The 21,112-nt window shown below is 44.5% G+C and overlaps 1 protein-coding gene across 2 annotated transcripts in view; it reads right to left on the bottom strand.

Annotated features, from left to right (window-relative positions):
- The window catches only part of grid2 (glutamate receptor, ionotropic, delta 2), a 393,159-nt gene that overhangs the window by 107,333 nt on the left and 264,714 nt on the right, over window positions 1-21,112 (bottom strand). For both annotated transcript variants that reach the window (XM_042336695.1, XM_042336705.1), the window contains exons 5-6: window positions 8,193-8,246; window positions 3,698-3,871 (exon numbers count right to left, since the gene is read on the bottom strand). In XM_042336695.1, coding sequence (XP_042192629.1) covers window positions 3,698-3,871; window positions 8,193-8,246 — 228 coding nt within the window. The remainder of the gene's footprint in view (window positions 1-3,697; window positions 3,872-8,192; window positions 8,247-21,112) is intronic.

Below are 21,112 nucleotides of genomic sequence, written 5' to 3'. Positions count from 1 at the left end.
GTCTGGGATAAGTTTGGGACGAGTCTTGCGCCGCACTTGGTTTGCTTTAATGGCTCCGGACTCTGGGCATAAAGTGAACGAAAGAGTCTATGTTCCCGGCCGCAACTTCCCTCTGCTGTTCACTCCTCACCCAGGCTCGGGTCCTCACCTCTGGCCTCCCCCAAACAACAACCATGAAGCTACAAACCTGTAGGTCAAGCAGTAAAACGTGCCTCTCAACAGCACCAATCAACCGCCCGCAAATCTCCGCAACGTTTGTCAAATTTCCCCTGGAATTTTGGGGGAAATATTTCCACAATGAGCTATTGGCACTGGTCAAAGCACCGTGGTCTGAGTGGGGGTGGGGGGGACGTGGGGGGGACGGTAGGTTGGGTGTCTTGGAAGAATGTGGTGGGATGCGCCAAACGGGCCTTCTTTATCCACACCAACCTTGTGATTATCGTTTCACAGCCGAGTCACCAGCTAAGATCTACCTTATCGTTGTTAATTCTTCCCCCTTCCTTTCACAGTCAGCGTAACAGAGCTTGTTCCTTGCATTGTAGGAGGGGAATGCCCATGCGATTTTGCTTACTGCTGACAAAATAAAGTAAGCGTTTGCCTATTTATTCCCAAAGAGATGGTTCAACGTCTATGAATATTTAGTGTTTTGTGATATCGTCAGAGCCGTCGCTGGTTGCCGCAGGTTTTATCTTACACATTTATATTAAAATAAACACATTACAACTCGCGCTGCACTGACTGTTTATGAAGTGTTTATTTCTGCGGCTAACACTTTATGGCGGTTGGGGGGGTGGGAGGTGAAGCTGCACGGATTCCTTCAAATATCCCTTCGATAATAATCTTGTAAAAATAAAAAATAAATAATTTGGTCACTTAAGCCACGGCTGTTTGTGTTGGACGCCGCTGTGCGCAACTGGCTGCCGCGCTTCTCCCACAAAGCGCGCAGTCACTTCACTTTACAGTGTATTCGGTGACGTGCTTGAGACGTGATAGGGCGCTGGATCAAATGCAAGGATTGTTATTATTTTATCATTGCTGTCAGGCACATTGGGGAGCAAGATGGCTGTCAGATGTGCGAGCCTAAAGGTTTAATTGTTTTTTTTTTAAAATCACCCCCTGGCACACTGTGAAAAGTGCTGATAATCAGCTTGCTGCCTGTGTGTTGTGTTGTGTGTGTGTGGGGGTGAGGATGGGGGGGGGGCAAAGAGCAGAAAAAAAATAACACAAAATCGCCAGACCTACCTTCGAAGGAGAAAAACAGAGACTCTCATCAACTTTTGAACCATGAGCGCCCGAAGCTCTTCATACAAAAGTAATCCAATTGCCAGGGACATTTTTTTTATTGATCGGATTTTTATTGTGCCTGATAGTATCGTTAGTTTTATGTGCTGGAGCGCTGTTTGTTGTAAATACAATCGAATTTTCTTCAGCCCGTGTTGTGCATTTGTGGCCGGTGTGGTGACAGCTGCTGTTTGAGGGAGAACTGCGGCATAAAGTTCCCGTTGCAGGATAGTTGTGGGGGGGAGGGAGGGGAGCAGGAGGAGGAGGAGGAGAGGAGAGAAAGAAATGGAAACTCCTTGGACATAGAATCATGGAATCTTACAGCAGAGAAGGAAGCCATTCGGCCCATCGCGCCTGTACTGGCTCTTTGAGAGAGCTTTCCAAATCAGTCCCAATCCCCCGCTCTTTCCCCGAAGCCTATTGGACGCTTTTTTCACCTTTTCCGGTTTACAGCCCGTTCCATTTCGAAAGCTTTTTATCGAATCTGCTTCCGTCAGCCTTTCAGGCGGCGCCTTCCAGATCGTAACAACTCGTCGCCTAACGCAATTTCTCCTCATCTCCCCTCTGTTGCTCTTGCTGAGTGGACCGGAAAGAAAAGCGACCAAACCTCAGAACTTCGAAAGGATGGTGGGGATTACCATATCCCTTGCAGAAATGGTCTCTCGCTCGGAGCCTTTTAGAGGGACTTTGAGGGCAGAGCTACTAGCCAGTCCATCACTGGGCCCAATATACAGACCCAGTGTCTTGTAGTTGTGAATGCGGTGAGCTGATCACAGCTCAGGCGAGTTTGGAATAGGAACTTCCTATTGCAGTCCATTTCTATATCCGTAGAAAACCGTGAAGCAGGTCAAAAGATTCCTGCCGCTGATCGCTCTCTGCTGACTCCCTCTGGAAAGTGAGCGGACGTCAGTGGATGTCAGATGAGCGCAGAATAAAGCCACAGAGATTTGCTTTGATTCTTAGCGCCTCTGACTTCGGAAGGGCTTCGCAAAGTGTCTCGCGCAACCGAATAAGGCTCAGTCAGGAATCCCCTCACAGCCAAATAGCCCCCTGACACGATGGGACACCAGTGACGAACGGACACCTTGTCATGATACTGCGGTTTTGTTATTATTATTATGATTATTATTATTATCATTATTACTAAAGATTCTGCAGCTCAATATACATTCCAGATTTGAAGAGGACCTACGAAATGCAACTAACCCCCGGTTTAGGGTGGGATTTCTTTCAGCAGTAAAATGTCTGGGCCTGGGGTGGGGGGGGGTGTGGGGAGGCAGCAGGAATGCTTCTCACTGCTCCTTGCATTGCTCAGACACTGAGGGGAATTCTGTGCACGTCCCAACCCCTTGACATCAAGTGTTTGTTTTTGATGGGTTATGAAGCCAGTGTTTGCGCATATTTTAATAACATGGTTCGCTTGAAAGCCCTTGCATTTTCGAGGGCCACTTTTTGTACGGGGTCCAAATGAACTCCCATCCGCCACATTTTTGCTGCACGCTGCAAAACGATCCGCTGCCAACATCACCTCCTAAAGTGGTCTCGGCAGCTGGGCTCCAGTGTGATTGGATTTCGTTCATCGTGCTCAGATACAGTTTGTAATTCATGGTGATTTTGCCCGGCAGCGCAGCATAAACCAAACGTGAGCAACTGCAGTGTGTCCATTCCTTCATTTCTATTTTCTCTCCGTTTTCCTGCCTCGCTGACAAACTCCTTGGTTAAACCCAAGGTAGAGCTGATTTCTTATGAGGGCTCATTTCCTCTCACTGAAGCCGAAGCCTTTGTATTCGGTAACCAAATTCCAAGTTAATCTATTTATTTCTCGAAGGTGACAGAAACACGATCCGTTGGAAGTTGCTGAGGAATTTCTGGCCCGCTGGCAAGAGCCAGGTATAAGAGTAGATATGTTTTTTTTTAAATCGTCGATGTTTTAAATCACCAAATACGGATTAAATCTGCGTCCGCCCACTCTTGCCTGCAATTGATGCAAAGCCAATCTAGTCACACATGTGCGGATACAAACTGTGCAGCACCTTTCATCGCACATTCAATACAAGTAGAAGGTTTACACGTCGACAAGACATCAGTGACCTAGGAATGAGGTACACTCTATATGGTTCCAGTCAACTATGGACATTACCAATCCCGAAGAACGTGTACCTTATTATATATTCTGACGGGCCGCATCTTTCAAGAAAAGACACAGGGCTGACAACTTAAACCAGTTGATTCTTTTTTTCAAATTCAACAACAACAAGAACAACAAAATTACGTTTGCATAGTGCCTTTCAGTCGGGAGGACATCTCAAGACACTGGAATCCTTCGGGCATATCGAGAGAATTTCACGAACTGTTCAGACAAGAACATTTAATTACGTTTGGGTGTACGGCACAAATTCGGATCAAATGTCCCTACCTCCACGTTGTGGTTGTATGGGTCTTTGGGGTCACAAAGCGATGGAGAAATTCTGTGTTTGCCACGGATACAGCGGTGAGTGTTGTTCATGGACATCGGGAATATCTGCCGGATTATAGTCAACCTTCCAATTGATCTTCTCACCAGTTCCTGGACATCTGAGTCACTTATCTCCTGGGAAACGTCAGAAACAATTTAATTTATTAAAATGAAGAATACACTTCTCTATATTTTCCTTCCTATTCCTTTATGGTTTTTCCTCATCATCGCAAAGTGTCAAGACTCTTTTTATTTGCAATAAACTGCAATAAATCAGAATGCTACATACTCTTTAAACTCTGGCCGCAAGACCGGGAATCTTAGTGGCAGTTAGGCGCAGGGAGACATTTTTATTCCTTGGAATCAATTTTTATTTATGGGACAAGAAATCACGGAATAAACCCAAAGGACCCGAAAGGAAGCTATTAATTGGGCTGAGCCGATGAACTTCCGATCTGGGTTCAGAAAGCGCGGTGAAAGGAAACACGGTGCAATTGTGCTTGAGAACAGAAAGGCTCCCATTTCACAACGTTGCCGTTCTTAATGAACACGACGCAAGATTGACCGAGAATTAATTTTTTGGGGGTGGGGGGAGGAAATAACTGTTACAAACTTTTATCATTTCCCTAAAGAGGGAGGACAGTTAATCTTTATGCACTCATGAAGCTATTGGGTGGTGGGCGGTGGGGGGGGGGCGGGGGGGGTGGGCGCGGAGTGAGGTGGTGGGAGAAGAGAGGGGCACAGAGGAAAAAGAAAATTCTGATAGAAAACGTCTTCTAAAGGCGTTTATTGGACAGATGTGTTTGGATCGGCTCCTTCAGCTTTTGATCAGCTGGACTGTTGGCGTCCAGCCAACTTTATGCATCGCATTCTGTATCTGTCAGAAAAAGCAAAGTGAACGTGCGATCTTTGTTCCGAGATAGGTTGGGGACAAGCTCAATTTTTTTCAACGTTTCATAACAGACTCATTTCAGGCATTTTGATATTCATGGTATTGACCTTTCAACCATCTACTTCTCACCCGACCATCGGTAAACCTCAATTTTGTTTGTGCGTCGCTGCCAGTGTAGAAAATAATAGCACTCCTGGGCACAGGTGAAGGTGCTTGAAGGCTTTGTGGACCTGGCAAACTGATTTTTTTTAAAAGAAAAGTATTTTCTTTCACCTTTGGACCCGAGTTACAACGCAGCACAGCTGAAGCAATGGAACTTTCTTCTGCCTGTTGGCTCAAAGGGCTCGAGAGAAAATAAACTTGAGCGCATCTCAAACTGGTTTGCACTGGAGGTGATAACACACTCCAGCCCGTTCCAAATCGGGCACTTTGGCGAGAGATTTGACACCAGCAGAAGCCGTAAAGACGTCTGGCATCAATGATAGGAATATGTTATGGGGTAAGGCTGAGTACTCTTTTGTAATTGACCGTAAGGTACACTGTTGTGGGAAAGTGAGGGAGATTTACTGTGTAGTTGGATCGTGAAAAGCACACATAGAAACGTTAGCGTTTTAGGTATGGACCAAACTTAAAAATCTACTGTGTTCTTGGAGCCTTTAGCAGCATCTCGGCGCAGCAACGGTAAACTTTAAAACTGGCTTCAAGAATTGATTTTTATTCAAATAAATTAGATTTTCCTGGTGGAGGTGCTTAAAATGATGAGGAGTTAGGAGGAAATTATTTCCACTGGTCAGCGACTTTCAGGCCGTTAGAGAAGTACGAATCGGAGTGTGTGTGGTACACGCGCCAGGAACCATGTTGGCTCTCAAGAAGGCACGAGGTGGATCCCCAAAAAAGAGCACTTTGCCGGGCAAAAGGAAAAAGCCACGTAAACGGCTCACCAACAGGTGGCGCAGCTGAGAATCTGATTAACTGAAGTGACTGTCCTTGAGAAGTCGGTATGTGTATTTTAGCCGTGTTGAACTTATCGAGACGCAAGTGTTTAATTCACCATTTGGCCTCAGCAATTTCAGGATAGGAATGGGAATGCCAAGCCAGGGTTTCCTTCCTGATCACTTTCCAGACACACAGTTGGTACAGAAGCCATGTTTTGGTGACTGCAAACATACATGGAATCTATAAAAGGCATTGATTAGGCTACAGATGAATTATTGGGTGTAGTTTTGGACCCCGCTCCATTACAAAAGACGTCAGAGCTACGCTGAAGGTCTCGTGTAGATCATCTGGGACCAGAAGATATAGTCTCGATGAGAGGTTTAAAACAAAAAAACTGGGGATGTACAGATTGAAACAGATGGTCAGAAAGGGAATTCTAATAGAAATGTTCAAAATTATGAAAGGGTTTGGTTAAACTCAAAATAAATTTCCCATGGCTGTAAAATCGGCAAAAGAGGGAGCATTAGAGGGGCCATTTTCACTCCTTCTGTTTTATGGCTGAAATGGAATAATGGAACATTACTGGGAACATTTCCTGAACTTCTAATGATGCCTTGAGGTAGAATCAGTCAGCTCTACATAGACATGTCATCGCAGCAACAAAAAAAAAGGGGAAGCCTAGAAGCATATGTTTGTACATGAAGTGTCAGAGGCTCCATAACATATTATCATATTAACGCAAGTGGATTTAGAAGCGAGGTCGATTATGATGGTCGTTAAAAGGGAATTAAACGCTCGAAGGATGAAGATATAAAAAAGGTATGGGGGAAGGGAGCACAGAAGTCAGATTAGAGTAGATGGCTCCAGTGGGGAAAGAATAGCAGCATCAGGAACTCTACGGGCTTGAAGGGCCATTTTCACTCCTTCTGTTTTATGGCTGAAATGGAATAATGGAACATTACTGGGAACATTTCCTGAACTTTTAATGATGCCTTGAGGTAGAATCAGTCAGCTCTACATGGACATGTCGACATTACAGGCTGTTAAATTTACATTCAATAACGTTCATCTCAGACAATGTGGCCAAGGCTTGCCAGTGTGCTTTTGGGGACGGGAGACACATGAAACGATTGAGGTCTGGAAAGCGTTGGAATTTTCATGTTTCCCCGTGGGACGATCTAACGGTCTTTCATTGAGCTTTGCGTCATCCGCCCGCCTGCTCTGGCATATCCCTGAAAGGGAGGTGGTTGGGCGATCTGTCCTTACCGTTGGATTTGTTCTTACCGGTGGATGTTCAGCTCAAGAAAGGGGCCTGAGATGACCTGCCTTCAAGCTCTCCCTCTCTTTGTGGGGCACCGAAAATGGCAAGGGCGACGATTGACAACTCACTGCCTGAGTGAAATGCTGGAATCCCTAAACACTGCTGGATCCAGCACCTCCGAGACGTAATACTTTCCGTCACTACACTGTCTAAACACTTCCAAACACAACTCCTGTTTTTTTTTGTTTAGCATTGCAGAGCACTGCAGTGGAAACTGCTCAAGGGAGAGGAGATTTGCAACACAAAAGGGTTGCAGCGGTTGCCTGGTGAGCTCTTTGAAACATTAAATGTGCTTTTTTTTAAAAAAAAACAAAAGAAAAGCACGGAATTTGTTTTAAAAAAAAAGGGAATTTATGCGTCGTGGTTTTGCATTTTCCAACGTTGAGCTCTTACGCCGAACGTTTCAATGACAAAATGTATCAGTGACCCTCACACCCACCCTCGCAGTGATTTTCTGATCTTGAATTTTTTTTTAAAATGCTCCGGAAGCGGGGGAGGGAGGGAGGGAGGGAAGGAGGTAAGAAAGTGGTCTTCTTGGACCTGAACTGGCTCCCAGGTAACATACTTGGCCGAAGAACTTTGAAATTGTGCCAACTCTCTGTGGCGGTCTCAATAGTCCAGTTCCTGAGCCAGGTGGGTCCAAGGGCACTGGTTATGACCGCACAGCCAACCTGGCTCATCAGCAGGATTTGGGAAGGGCAGACCAGCCGCTGGAGGTGGGGTGTGGGGGGGGGGGGAATCGGGAACTCTTTCCGCTCAGCTCCTGTTAACCCTGCAAGCCAAAGCCCTAACGGGTAGAGTGTTCCTAGCGGGACAAGCAGCACCAGACAGCCAGATAACTGATCAAAAAAAGTGACAGTGCCCCCTTTTAGACCGCGACCCGTTCGTGAACGACCACAAGCTTCCCTCCCACAGATTCCAGGCGGGCAAGAAAGTTTTGCCAAGGAGCTGAAGACTGAATGCAGAAAAGCTACACCGCTGCGCTACATTGATGAGCCTGACAAAGGGGTTCCGTATTTCAGACAGGAGCGCACAGCTCATTTGGGTCTCGCGCCCATTCGTTTTGTACCGGGATTACGAAACGTTAATTCTCAGGGCATTCTGTAGCACTTATTGAATTGCGCAGTATCTCTTTTTTAACGTTCTGTGAGATAACACTCATCATTAGTAAGCAAAGGGGGGCCACGTTATTTTTTTTTACATATTCATGTCTTTTGTGCTGGGTGGATTAGAGCCATTATAATATCCATTGCTGCTTGGCCAAACTTCCTCGATTCCCTTCGATTGCCCGACACATGAACAATTACCTCATTTATGAAGATCCAGTGACAGTCAAAAGCCACAAGATTGGAGTCAACGACCTGTGAAGCAGAAAAGCATCCATCTGTCACTCAAATCCTCGATTCGTACAAACGGCATTTGATACACGGAGCTGGAGCTGGAAGGCCGACTGCTGTGGCTCAGTGTTCTACCTGTGCCCAGCAAAATCCTCGTACATTTTTCGTCGTTATTCCGATCCATCCAAATTAACGTGATCCAAAAAGAATGTCTATTTGATTCAGAGAGGGTACCAAGCACACTTTAGTGAGTATTTTTTTTCTCTCCCTCTCCCTCTCTCTGAGATAACTTTTTCCCCCCCTTCGCACTCTGAAGGCATTCCAGCACCTGAACCAAGTCGTTTCACATTAGCAGATGAACGGAACAAATTTAACTTCCTTTATCACGGACTTCATTAGAAAGGTAACTGTTCGAACAGCCCCAGCTGCCTCAACAGAACAGCAGCGGTACTTAACCATGTTCGGCTTTACAGTCTTGTTTCCAGCTGTAAGCAATTCTCCGAAGAACCAAGTTAAGGAGCAATCATTTTCAAGCAAGTGGCCTCAATCCCAACTTGGGATATTCTGTAATTAAGTGCCTTCGCCAAAGCATGGTGGAGTCCATCACTGGCTGACTTCCCCCGCATTGGCTAAAATAGCGAATCTTTACATCAAGTTGTTTACAACGGGGAAACCCTATTGGTATCGACTTCGGATGGATCTCTGACCTCTGAACTACAGCTCTCTGTTTACTGGGGTCTGGCTGAGATCTCAGGTTGTTAACAACTTGCATTTATATTGCGCCCTTTACGTGTCATAAGGTAATATCTTGCAGCGGTTTACGAGGATGGGTTTGGAACACCAGGCAAGCGAGGGGAAGGGGAAGGGGCAGGTTGTCACAGATGCGTCTGAAGAGGTAAGGTTTAAGGTGAGATAAAAGGTAGATAGACAGGGTGTGAGTCGGAGGGGTATGGGGAAGGAGTTCAGTTTCAATCATGCAGGACTGAACTAATAATACAACGTGAAGTGATTCTATTTCGGCGAATACAAGACTAGAAAGAGGCACAAACACTGAGAGGCACAGGATTAGAGAGAGAAAGAGAGAGAGAGAGACTTACTGGACAGAAAAGCAGAGGAAAAAAGACAGATACACAACTAAATATACCCACATTGTTTTTATACTGGTGTGTGTCTTGCCCAAATTAATGTGGATGTTGGTTCTCTGCCATTATACATTTGACTGGAACACGTGAAAATAATCACTGTGTTCGACGCAGCAGCGCCTTTCACATCAGGAGGTCACCACGAGCCCTTCATATACTGCGGAGGGCAGTGAGTGTGTATTTTGCGGTCTCACAAACCCTGAAAGTTTGTGTCATTTGCATTTCATACGCAAGCCCAATTAACATGATCACAGACGTACTGGAACTCCAGAGCAGGCCAATCGTCATTTGAAAGAGATAGGTTGATGTTTGAAGCCTAATCTCTCATCAGATATTTCATCGGGTCTTAAGCAACGCTAACCTGCTTTGCATTTTCGATGCATTTTTGCCTTCTTTACAACCCATTTGGAGAGCTTTCAACTAAACAGGCTCCAGATCATGGGATTAGCACAGTTTCTGTTTAAGACTCCTTGGGCTTTCAAACCCATGATAAAAAGCTTGATTTGTTGCCAGGTTTCCTTGTTAACACAAGATTACAGTTTCATCTTATCTGATCTGTTTGGCTTCCTTCAATAACATCTATTTATTCCCTGCTCACCGGGTCATTCTGTTTGCCTTCTCAGAGGCCGACAGTGGATAGCTCCACAAATAGAACCTTTCTCGCTCTGTCAAATGGCGCGATGTACATGTGCGAGCGTCTTTCACGTCTGTTTCATTTTAAAGCTTGGCTGCTTACACAGAAGACTGGTTCATTGGGTAAAACACGTGGTATTTCTTGAGTTCCTTAAATCAGCGCCGACACTGATTTAAGAAAAGCTTGAAGTGCTGCGAATTGCATCCCATCCTTTCAGGCGGGGCAGGTAGACGGGATGAATTCGGGATTCAATTTGCAGGCTTTGCAAAAGTACGCGTGAGGCGTGGAATCTGCACGCGTGCCTCAGATGAAACTGCTGGATCTCTGCTCCCGTGCTAGTTTTGTTTCTACTATGTTTGCAGCCGAATTGCGGCCACATTCGGCTGGACTGGCCTCGGATATCCGGGGTTACCATCGGGGTTTGCTTCTCACGAATCCTGTTCGGAAAAATCTGTCCATTGAATTGCTCACTGTACCTCCTGCCATTCTTCACGAAAGAAGTACAAGCCACGGCATTTGGGGTGTCCCTGGTACATTTGTCCCCCCAATTGAAATGTGGGACGCCCCCAAAAGTAAGGCCTGATATTTCTTTTGCGTAGAATGGTAAGAGGCACAGTAAGGCATAAGATATGTTGATATATATATATCCCGCCACTTCTGTGAAAGCTATGTTTGCTTCTCACTGGAAGACAGCAGTACAGAACGGACACTTGTGCGTTGATGTGGGTTCTGTAAGACGCTGGGTATATCATGAGAAAAAGTGGAGAAACTGAACATCAAGTCCACCTATACTTGCACTCCCTCATAATGCTGTGGATGGGTTGAACGGATATGTCAGGCCATTTTCAATGACGTCCAGTTCTTTCTGGCTAATCTTTTTAATTTTCTTTAATGTTCCTAATTCATTTGTTGGAATATCTCAATGCCCATGAGATCGCCCTTGTGTTGTGGCAAGGGAAGAAGATCTCGGTCACTCTCGGAGATTGATAGTCATTCTGGGAGATATGAAGAGTAGTTTAATACCTCTTCAGCAAAGCGAGCTGGAATGGGCTACAAATCATTGCTGATTGAGCACAGCGGGTCATTTGCAAGGAAGCCAACAGCAGCTTGATTCTAGTGTAAGCCAAAGTGAATGAGATGTAAAGATAGATGATAAAAGGTAGACCTATTAGTTAGGAACTAGCTCAATTAATTTCTACACTTTTTTAAAAAATTACAGCAAAGCTTTTTAATCTTTTTAATCGCTTATACCTCTGCCTTTCCTCTCGTTCTAACTGCATGATATTTTGCAGGTGAAGAGAGAGCACAGGTGAGTCAGTCAATGCCTAACCCACATTACACACCGCAGGAACCCAAAGTGAACGCTCTTCTATCTAACTACCCTCCCTCTCTGCCATCTGTTTGCTTCGTAGCCCTCACAGCATTTGAGAAATTGCCAATTCAGTGTGTCGGAGCACAACCTAATTTGCCATCTGTTGACAAGCAAACCCTGAAAACATACGTCATTCCATAGCTGTCAACCACAAAGAATGACATCCCACTCTGCAGGAAACAACAGTTGAACCAAATGAGATACCAGTTTGATCACTGAAAAGCTAAACGCTAATAAGCCTTGTCTTTGATACAATATGCCTCAGTACGTCGTTCCGACCTCTCAAAGCCCTTCACTGGTATTGCTGCTAATTGTGGTGCCTGTGTGTTTTTTTTAGGTGAACACAGGAGCGAATTTGAGCACTGCAACGTCCCAGTAACCGTCAATGAAGTGAATGATTAATTCTCAGCGAGGGATTTGGGCTAAGAGGCGGCGGAGAAACTCCCATCTCATTTTGAGCAGTGCCATGGGATCGTAATCTTGGTTTAATCTCTGACTTGAAGGACAGCACCTCCGACCACCCACCCCCCCACCGCCACCATCGCCCCCAGCATTACACTGGAGCGTCAGCCCAGAGAATGAGCTCAAAGTCCTGATCTTGATCCCGCAAGTTTATGACTCAGAGGCAAGAGTGCAACCAACTGAGGCAGGCTGACGCTTAAAATTAGGTTCCACAGGTAACAGCAACTCATCTCCAATCCATCAATCATGTAACCTTACCTCAGACCACTGCACCTACAACGTTGCAAAAAGGAAACAAAGTCTATTTGGTCCGATGAGAGATTTCCTCTTTTTTTAAAAAGAAAATGAATTATACTCGGGAAACCTACTAGAATCATGAAGTCGACAACAACAAGTTATGTTTGTACAGCGCCCTTCACATGGGGAGGATGTCCCAAGGCGCTGGACAATGGGGAATTTGTACCCGAGGAGGGGAGGGGGTGGGATTGGGGGAGGTGGAGGGTAGGAGTGTGGCCGAAGGCGCAGTCGAAGAGAAGGGCCTTGAGACGCGCCTCGAAGTAATGTCCTTCCTCTTTTTCTTTTGTTATTTCAATTTTTCTGCTCCTCCCTACCTCTGTGACCTCCTAACTCCACGTGAGCCTGTCTGCTCCCTCCGCTCGGCGGACACCGGCCTGCTTCAGGTCCCCCACACTTCCCGCCACACCACTGGTGGTCGGGCATTCAGTATTTCTGCCCCCATACCCTGGATCTCTATCCCACAATCCCTCCACATCACCCCCTCTCTTGCCGCCTTCAACTCCCGTCTAAAGACCTTCCTCTTCCACCGTGCCTTCAGCCAACCTCTCACCTCCAACCCCCCCACCCTGCCCTCCAGCCCTCCTGACCCCCAACTCGGGTCCAAAACTCATTTCGCCCACAAATATAGTCAATCCACTTCACAGTAATAATTGTATATTCCGTGCAGCGCTTTGCGACGTCTGGAAGACGTAACCAGCACTATAGCAAATGCAAGGATGATGTATTTTTTATAAGCTCGTGCAAAAGCAATTCTACACATCGCAGAGTTCACTTTGCACCGAGCTGAACATCTTGTGGAAAATGTAGAAGGAAACATCCCGAGAAGGAATGGATCCCGGGTAGAGGTTCCTACGGAACTGGATAGTTTCTGCTCCTAAAACAAACAAATAAGGTCTAAAACAAGGTAACAGCAAAATTACTTATGGATTCCTTCATCATGGAATCCTAATTATGGATTCTTAAGTCCAGGATTCCCTTTTGAAACCACCTTGTTTAAACATCATTGCTCCTGTATGACTGACTCCGGTTTACTTTGACCAATCTTTCCGAATATTTATGAAGGAGGATTCTCAGTAGGATTCTGACTCAAAGCCTAACTGTTGCCTTGTGCCGTTCTGATTCAATTTCCATTCATTTTATAGAATTTCTTCACGCCATCTATTTAAACCATCTTTCAATTTTATGCAGTTTGGGTTCAAAACCCCTAAAACCCGACTGCCTTAACAGTGATGTACAGCCTCCATCCTAGCCGGAAGTAACTTCAAACAGAATAAGCCTGTGTAAACCATGTCTCATCAGCTATTTTATTTAAACTTCATTATTAGTAAATATAATGGGGAGAATGACAGAAAAAGGATAGTGTCTTGTACACATTGCTTCATAATCTTACCAAACTTGGTTTCATTTATCGCTCCTAAGTGTTGACCTTTTACTTCGGATCCCAGGAAGGGAAAGGAGACACATTAAGCACATGATTTGGTGTTAGCAAACACTGAAGAGCTGTGCAGCTCTGCTCTGTAATTACTGAAAACAGTGGGCTTCAGTGCTCTGCTATTTACACGGTTGGCTTTTGAAATGTCACAGTGTGTGCATGTGCTGCGGTGACATATTAATCTGCTCCGTTAATTTAGCTGGCCGACTCCACCACTAAAAGAATGTCTTTCCTCTGCTTGGTCTCCAGCACGACAGAGTACGTCTGAATGTCTGTCCACGTTTGCAACAACAAAGGATATGGTTCTCTGATCGTCGCTAAATATCCCACCTTGGCAAGTGAGAGACTTTGCTCATTGGGAAATGGAACACCTTGGCAGTACTTGAGCTGGGAACACGAGGAGGCTACTTAGCCTTTGAGCTCGTTCCACCAGTTTGTTAGATTTTGTCAGATCTTTGAATACCACTGTCCTGCCCTCTTGCCATGCTCCTTAATTATCGACTCGCTGTTAAATGAATCCACCCTGTCAGTATTTTCCACCTGCCGGTTAAACTTACTCAGCTATGCAATGTGTTTTCGTAATAGAATTAGCCGTAACTAGTAGGGTGTTCTCAGCTGGATAAGCAGCAGGAAAGCAGACCGTGCTTTCTCTATGGCAATCTAGGAGTGCTTCTCCTTCCTCCTCAGCCCAGGGTTACACGACCTATTACTAACCCCTGTCTCATATCAGCTAACTCGGCACAGGTCATTGATTGAACCTGGGATCTTCCCTGTCTGTGCAGCATTGACTTTGCTTACAGACCCATTGGGAAAGCAGAACTGATTTAAAATAAAACAACGCAGGCGTTTCCCAGTTTTCTTCCAACATAACCTCTTCTCTGGAGACACAGGTTTCTTCAGATGGGAAAAAATCAATGCTGCCTCCTGCGACTATTACCAATGTGTTCACGAAAGCCAGACTTGGGGAAGGTACCAGACAATGAATCTGATTCTTCTTCACCAATAAAGATTCACAATCACACTAAATTTGGTGAAGGCCGAACAGATCCACAGCATGCACCTGACAAAGTCCGTACTGAATATAATAATAATATCTTTGCATTTGATATAGCACCTCAAACATTGTTGAGGCACCTCAAAGCACTTCACATGATTTTACTGTGTGTGCAATGGCTGTGTGTTTATAGGCGAAACGCGGCAGCCAGTCTTACAATAGATAACTAAAAATAACTCCGGCAAAAATAAGTGACGTTCTCAGCATTCAGTGTCCCAATGCCCCCCCAAAATGCAGTAGTCCTTATTCTCCCTACAAAACACACAGTCACTGCTCTTTCAGTATGTACTGTGAACTGCTTTGTGATGCCCTCATGATGTGAAAGTTGCTAAACCAAATGTAAGGATTAGTATTATTACTTTAGGTGTAACCTCAACGGATCACTACAGAGCCTGAGCATGACGTCTGTGACCTGAACTCAACTGATTTGGTCGTACAACCAAGCATCTTGCTTATTGCTGCAACTCCTGTTGTGCCTTTAAATGCGGTGTTTTAATTTTCTGACAAGAGTCTAGTCAAGCGCTGCCCTCGGAGAGACGTTGTGACCAGTGTTGAAAGGTTCATTTTTGTTTGCCTTCTACGTTCTTTTTCACAGTATCTCAGATCCTACACTGAACTTGACCACATTATGGCCTTTCTTTTCCGCGATCTGCGAAGTGGGACAGGATACAAAAAAGAAATTTCATTTGAAGCCTTTGGATCATTCCAATAATAACCATCAACAACGAAAGTGAATCGATTTACGTCCGAATCGGTTGCCAGTAATTTCAATTCATTAAAAATTCGATCTTGAAATTTTGTTTCGCTCTCAATTCCTCAAAGACACAAGTCCTGTGTATCTTTGAAATCCCACTGACCACTTTATCCTTTGACACTCCACCCTTAATCCTTCATTTTATTGCCATGTTAGACCAACCCCTCCCACCTCATCCCCATATCCTTTGATCTCAACTCATGGCTCCTTCATTGCTGTAACTGCTTCTGAGAAGTTTAGTTTCTTTGTTGATGCCAAATACATCATTTCCCTCTCAACCACAGGCTCTTTATAGAATCAATGAATGCTAAGAGTACGGAAATAGGCCATTTGGCCCACCATGTCTGTCCTTTTGTTTTTCTCCGTGTGAGCCAATCTTATCCCATTCTCCCCAAGTTCCTGTTTATCTGGCATCTATTTAATTTAATTCACTTCTAACAGAATTAGTGGACTCAGCGTCAGCTGCAGTTTGTGGCAGAGGATTCCATATTCCAAACACCCGCTGTGCCAAGAAATGTTTTTTGAACTTCCCCTTTAATTCTTCTGCGGTTATTTTAATTAGGGTACTGGACCGTAACCAATGGAAATAATCTATTACCATTTAACCTAAAAGGGACTTGTAGTTTACCCTTCACTGATCTTCAGGGATTCCATCAGATCACCCTTTAAGCTCCAACTGGAGAAAAGATTCCCGAACTAATAATGTCATGACTGAAACCCTTCATCTGAGGTGCTGAAGGGACTCATCTATATGCTGCGCCTTTTTCTATTGTTTTTACATCTCCTTCTATTAGGGTTTGTGGTTAATGAAACAGCGTGTACAACGTTTCAGTAACCATACACAATTTAGGTTTAAGTACCTCTCCATTACAAAGAAAGTACTTCAGTCACCTCACTCAAATGTCTGGACAGGATAATCTGCGTGAAGCATCTTGAGATGTCTTCCCAACCTGAATGGTGACATATAATTACAAATTGTACTGTATTCTTTAGTTATCTACCACTTTTTCACAACTGTTCATAGCACAGGGAAAGAATAACGTCAAGAGTCTATTGGAGCGAGTCAATGATATCATTCAAAAGCAAACTATTAACACGACCAAACACTTGAAAAATGAAGACATGAATAGGCATTGGGCAGAAGCGTGGATATTAAATCTGAGTGAATTGGTAACTCGCCAATATCTTGCCGGGTGATCAAAGCCTCCTGAAGCTGCAGTACCACTTCACGAAGGTCGGAAATGCGACTGGTATTCGAGTGAAGGGTCCACACGTGTCACATCTCAATAACAACAATAACTTGCACCAGCACAGCACCAGAGTCTCGGAATCCCTCACAATGGGGGGAATTGGACACCGAGTGAGGGAGAATGGGAAGGAGATGTGTCCATAGGCACAGTCAAAGAAGTAAGGAGGGATTTAAATGAAAACCTGCGTTATTATAGCATCCTTCACATATGATAGCATCTCGGAGAGTTCAAAGATAGATAAAGAGGAGGCAAAGGCAGAGGGATTGGGAGTTCCAGTGGTTAGGGGGTGTGGTGACTGAAATCATGACCACCAGTGGTTGACGGATATGGAGTAAGCGTGCGTGTTAGTTAAGCGAAGGGGGCACGAGGGGAGTGGAGTATGAGCAGGTCAGAAAGGTAATATTAATAATCCTTGCGTTCGGTACAGGGCCTTAGCACGTCTGAAAGACATTCCAAAGTTTTCACAAGATTTCCTGTGAAATTTGGCGGCTGCGTATTTGTAGGCGAGTGCGGCAGCCCAAATTGCGCACAGCAATATCTCACACACAGCCATAAAACAAACAGGTAATTTTTCTTTGGGGGATTGCTGTCCAGGATACCGGGAGAAACTCCCTTCTCTTTTTGAATAGTTCCATTGGTTCTTTAAGATCCACCTGAACAGGCAGACGGGACGGGAACCTTGGTTTAACCATTCACCCGAAGGACAGCACGTCCGGCAATTCAGCACACCCCCAGCACTGCACTGATGTGTCATCCATGTGAGTTAGGGAGGGAGGTTCTGGGGCATGAAGGGATTTGCAGGTGAGGGTGGTGACCCCGAAATCAATTCTCTCGGCGGTGAGGAGCCAGTCGAGCCTGGAGAGGTTGTGGTGATTTGGGTGTGGACTTTGGTATGGGTCAGAAATGGGTGCAGTATTCGACACTTGTTAATTTTTTGCCCACCTCCACAAATTAGACCCATGGACGATCAGTATGCTGTTACTCAGTGCCTGCTGTCAGAGCCTGAAGAGCTCTCATGTCATCTGTACCCAAGCCATATAGGAAGGTCCCAATTGACTGTTATCCAAATGAAGGTCAGCGTGTGACATTTTGTTGAAAGGTTCAATACTGGAGGTGTTTTTTCATCCCTTGTGGTTTCTCTGAGGGTGTTGGGAGAATTCCTGAAATGTCATCTTCGTAACATTGTTCTCATGAAAACTGCACTGAGAATGAGAGACCAACTTTCATCTAACTCACCATTTTATTGAGTTACATGCATTCCCCTACAAGATATTTGAATAATGGAGATGTTCTGCTATTGTATAATATTTAGAACTAACCCTTTTACATGAATCGAAAATTTGACGATCAGTCTGCAAATAGCTGATTTTTTCTGAAATCTTCTTAACTATTACAATTTGCATTTTATTAATTTCCAGCCAATTTACTCTATGGTGTGCCCATTACCTCAAGCACTGAATTTCACTGAAGATTTTATTGTCTGGCTCTTTACACCAATTTAAATCAATGGCAGTAAAGAACGGCATTTCTCTTCTTCTTGTAATTGCTGCTCTGTGAGTGAATCAGTTTAGACTGGAATGAGGGGTGATATGGTGTTAGTCTGGCTTAGTTCCTCTTCCACCCATGAAAAAAGCACGGAGTTTCTCCAATGTTCTGACCAACAATCCTCCAAATAAAATAAAATAAAAATAAAATAGCCATTCACTCCATGGCTATTTGTGGGACGTTTGCTGTGAGTGAATGAGCTGCCACGTTCGCCCAAAACCATACACTCTCAATCTGCTTTGCAGTAAATCCTGTGACGTGCTTTTGGTGGTGGGGGTGTAGGGGGTGATGCTACTATGCTGATCCAGCGCCTTGGGACATTCTTACGACATGAAAGGCACCATACACATGTGATTTTTTGTTGTTATATGTCAGGCTTACTATCACTTAAGTGTTTGAGATACTCATTTCACTGAGCTGTTGGCAGTAACAGCCATGACCGATAATAATAATGATATTAATAATAATCCTTGTATTTGGTATAGCACCTTTTCATGTTCTCTAGATGTCTAAAAGGCTTCACAGAATAATAATATACTGTAAAGTGAATTGACTGTATATTTGTGGGCGAAACGCAACAGCCAACTGCGAACAGCAGTGTCCCACAAGGATTGAGTAACCAAATTATCTTTTTTTTTGTTAAGGGATTACTATCCCCAGAAAAGCGATCCACCAATCAACTAACCACCGGGTTCCTCATAATTGCTGGTAAACAGAGGCTTGTGGAGTAAGGAAACTTGCCTAACGTTCCTCTCTGCCGGGAATCGAACGCAGGTCCTCTCTCTTGCGAAGCGAGTGCTGTAACCACTGAGCTACGGGACTCCACATAGCACATGGCAGAAGACAGAACTGGGGGTGGAACTGGATCAGCCCAGCCGCTCACTTTAAGTCTCTTTTTTTCTGTTTGCAATGGAGTGCAGTTGCCGGCAAACCATACATAAAGTTGTAATGAACTGGTATGGAGTAACATTAATAACCTTATTGGTATGAACATTAAACACGGTGAGCTTGTCCCCCTCCAAAGCAGGTCAGAAGAAATATGATGGTGTTGACACAGCGCATTTTGGCAGCCAGCGTTGGAGGCAGCTGCAATAAGAACATTTCGATGCTGATAAAGTACTTTAACGATCCAATTGAGCGGTACGAAAGGGAAACTTCCACGAAAAACCAGCTGTAGAGTCTAATATCTTCCAAACAGTGGCTCGGTGCCTGCATTAGAAAAGCCCGATTTGCAAACTCTGTTGACTCTGCTGTTTTGGTGCATTATTTGTTATGCGCGCAATTAAAAAGTGATTTGGGGACGCAAGAATATCTTCGTTAAACGTTCCTGGGATTAAAAAGTCGATATGCATACTCTCTTCCATTTTTATGACTCCAGCAACAATTTACTGCTTGAACAGAATCCGGGAACAGTAGAGAAGCCTCTGCAAAGGTGTTAAGATTGCGTAGAAGAGATACTTAAACTGAATTTTCAGTCCACACGGGCTTTATGGCCGTCATGAAAAAAATACACATTTGTATGAATTCAAAGAGCATATGGAAAAAATCTGCCTAGACATCTTCTAAGTCAGTTTTTTACTGATTTTCTCCCTAAAGACCTGGCCTTTTTTGGCAAACTAGGTAGAAACGATTATCTCTGGGACCCCTGACTTCTCTATGCGTGTTGGCTTTGGGAGTACCTGCTTCAAAATGGTTGCAAAATAAAATTGGGCCTTTGTTGGGATATTATTGTGAGCAGGTTAAATTCCAGCAGTAGCCCAACTCACACTGTGGGGTCTGTAAGCCTTGGCTCGTTCCTAAACTGAAAGAATTATTAATACTCTCCAAGAACTGTTGATCAGAGTGGGTCCCTTCAGGGAGAGAGTGCGCATTCCATACCAATCCTGGAATTCCCACGTGTCGGTGACATTGATTGAACCCTCAGTCTGGTTTGGACGCTCCTAAACGTGGTGATGGATTTCTGCACGTGTAGACACCCAGCTGATAAACCCGCTCTCCCCCCACCCAGAAAAAAAATCATTGGACATTGCTGCACACAAATTGGCTGCCTGTTCGCTTACAAGACACCCAGTCCTTCCACTTTACCATATATGCTGTCAAGCATTTTGAGACTACCTCCCGATATCAAAGGTGCTGCGTCAAATGTAAGAATTATAATAATAATCCTTGCACTTGATCCAGCCACTTATCACCTTGTTGAAACATCTCAAAGCGCTTCACAGAATATACTGCAAAGTGAATTGACTGTATATTTTGTGGGTGAAATGCAGCAGCCAATCGTGCACAGCAGTGTCCCCACAAACAGTCGTGGATTGGATTATGTTATGCCTCTGAAATGTTTTTTTTTGAAGACTGAAGTGCTTGCCTAAAGCTTCGCTCGTGTTGAGAATAGCCCTGAGAATACAGGAATAGACTAATGGTTCAATTTCTTGACATTTTGCTACCACAAACAAAGGTCCTCAAGTTGACCAAGTTGACCATTATTATAAACACCACTGCATTGCTTTCCCTCGTGGTTTGATCGCAATGATGAGATTCATGCATGTGAAAATATTTAAAAAGTGGACAAAACTCCATAGGAGAGGGAATAGTTTGCATTCCTCTCCTTATTTTCTTCTAGTTTACTGTTGATAGCTGCTGTGTCTCAGAGAAAACTGGTTTTAAACCATAACGTCTCCACAGCCAGGGAACTTTTGCCCAGGAAGGGTGGTTAAAGCCTGGATACTGAATGTATTTAAAAATCATAGGGTGGGTATTCTGGAAGGTCAAGATTGGGTTGGCCGAAGGTCTTCTTCATCTAAACCAAATGTGGAAGTCCTGTAGCTCATCGGTTAGAACATTCGCCTCGAAAACGAGAGGCCCTGGGTTCGATTCCTGGGCAAAACTTTGGACACGTTTCCTTTCTCCAACACACACGCCTCTGTTTACCCAACAGTAAGTAGGAACTG

Source organism: Callorhinchus milii, unplaced genomic scaffold (assembly GCF_018977255.1).
Source record: "Callorhinchus milii isolate IMCB2004 unplaced genomic scaffold, IMCB_Cmil_1.0 Scaffold1, whole genome shotgun sequence".
Taxonomy (NCBI): Eukaryota; Metazoa; Chordata; class Chondrichthyes; order Chimaeriformes; family Callorhinchidae; genus Callorhinchus; species Callorhinchus milii.
The sequence above is the reverse complement of the archived record's forward strand: the minus strand, read 5'-3'. Positions and strand labels throughout refer to the sequence as shown.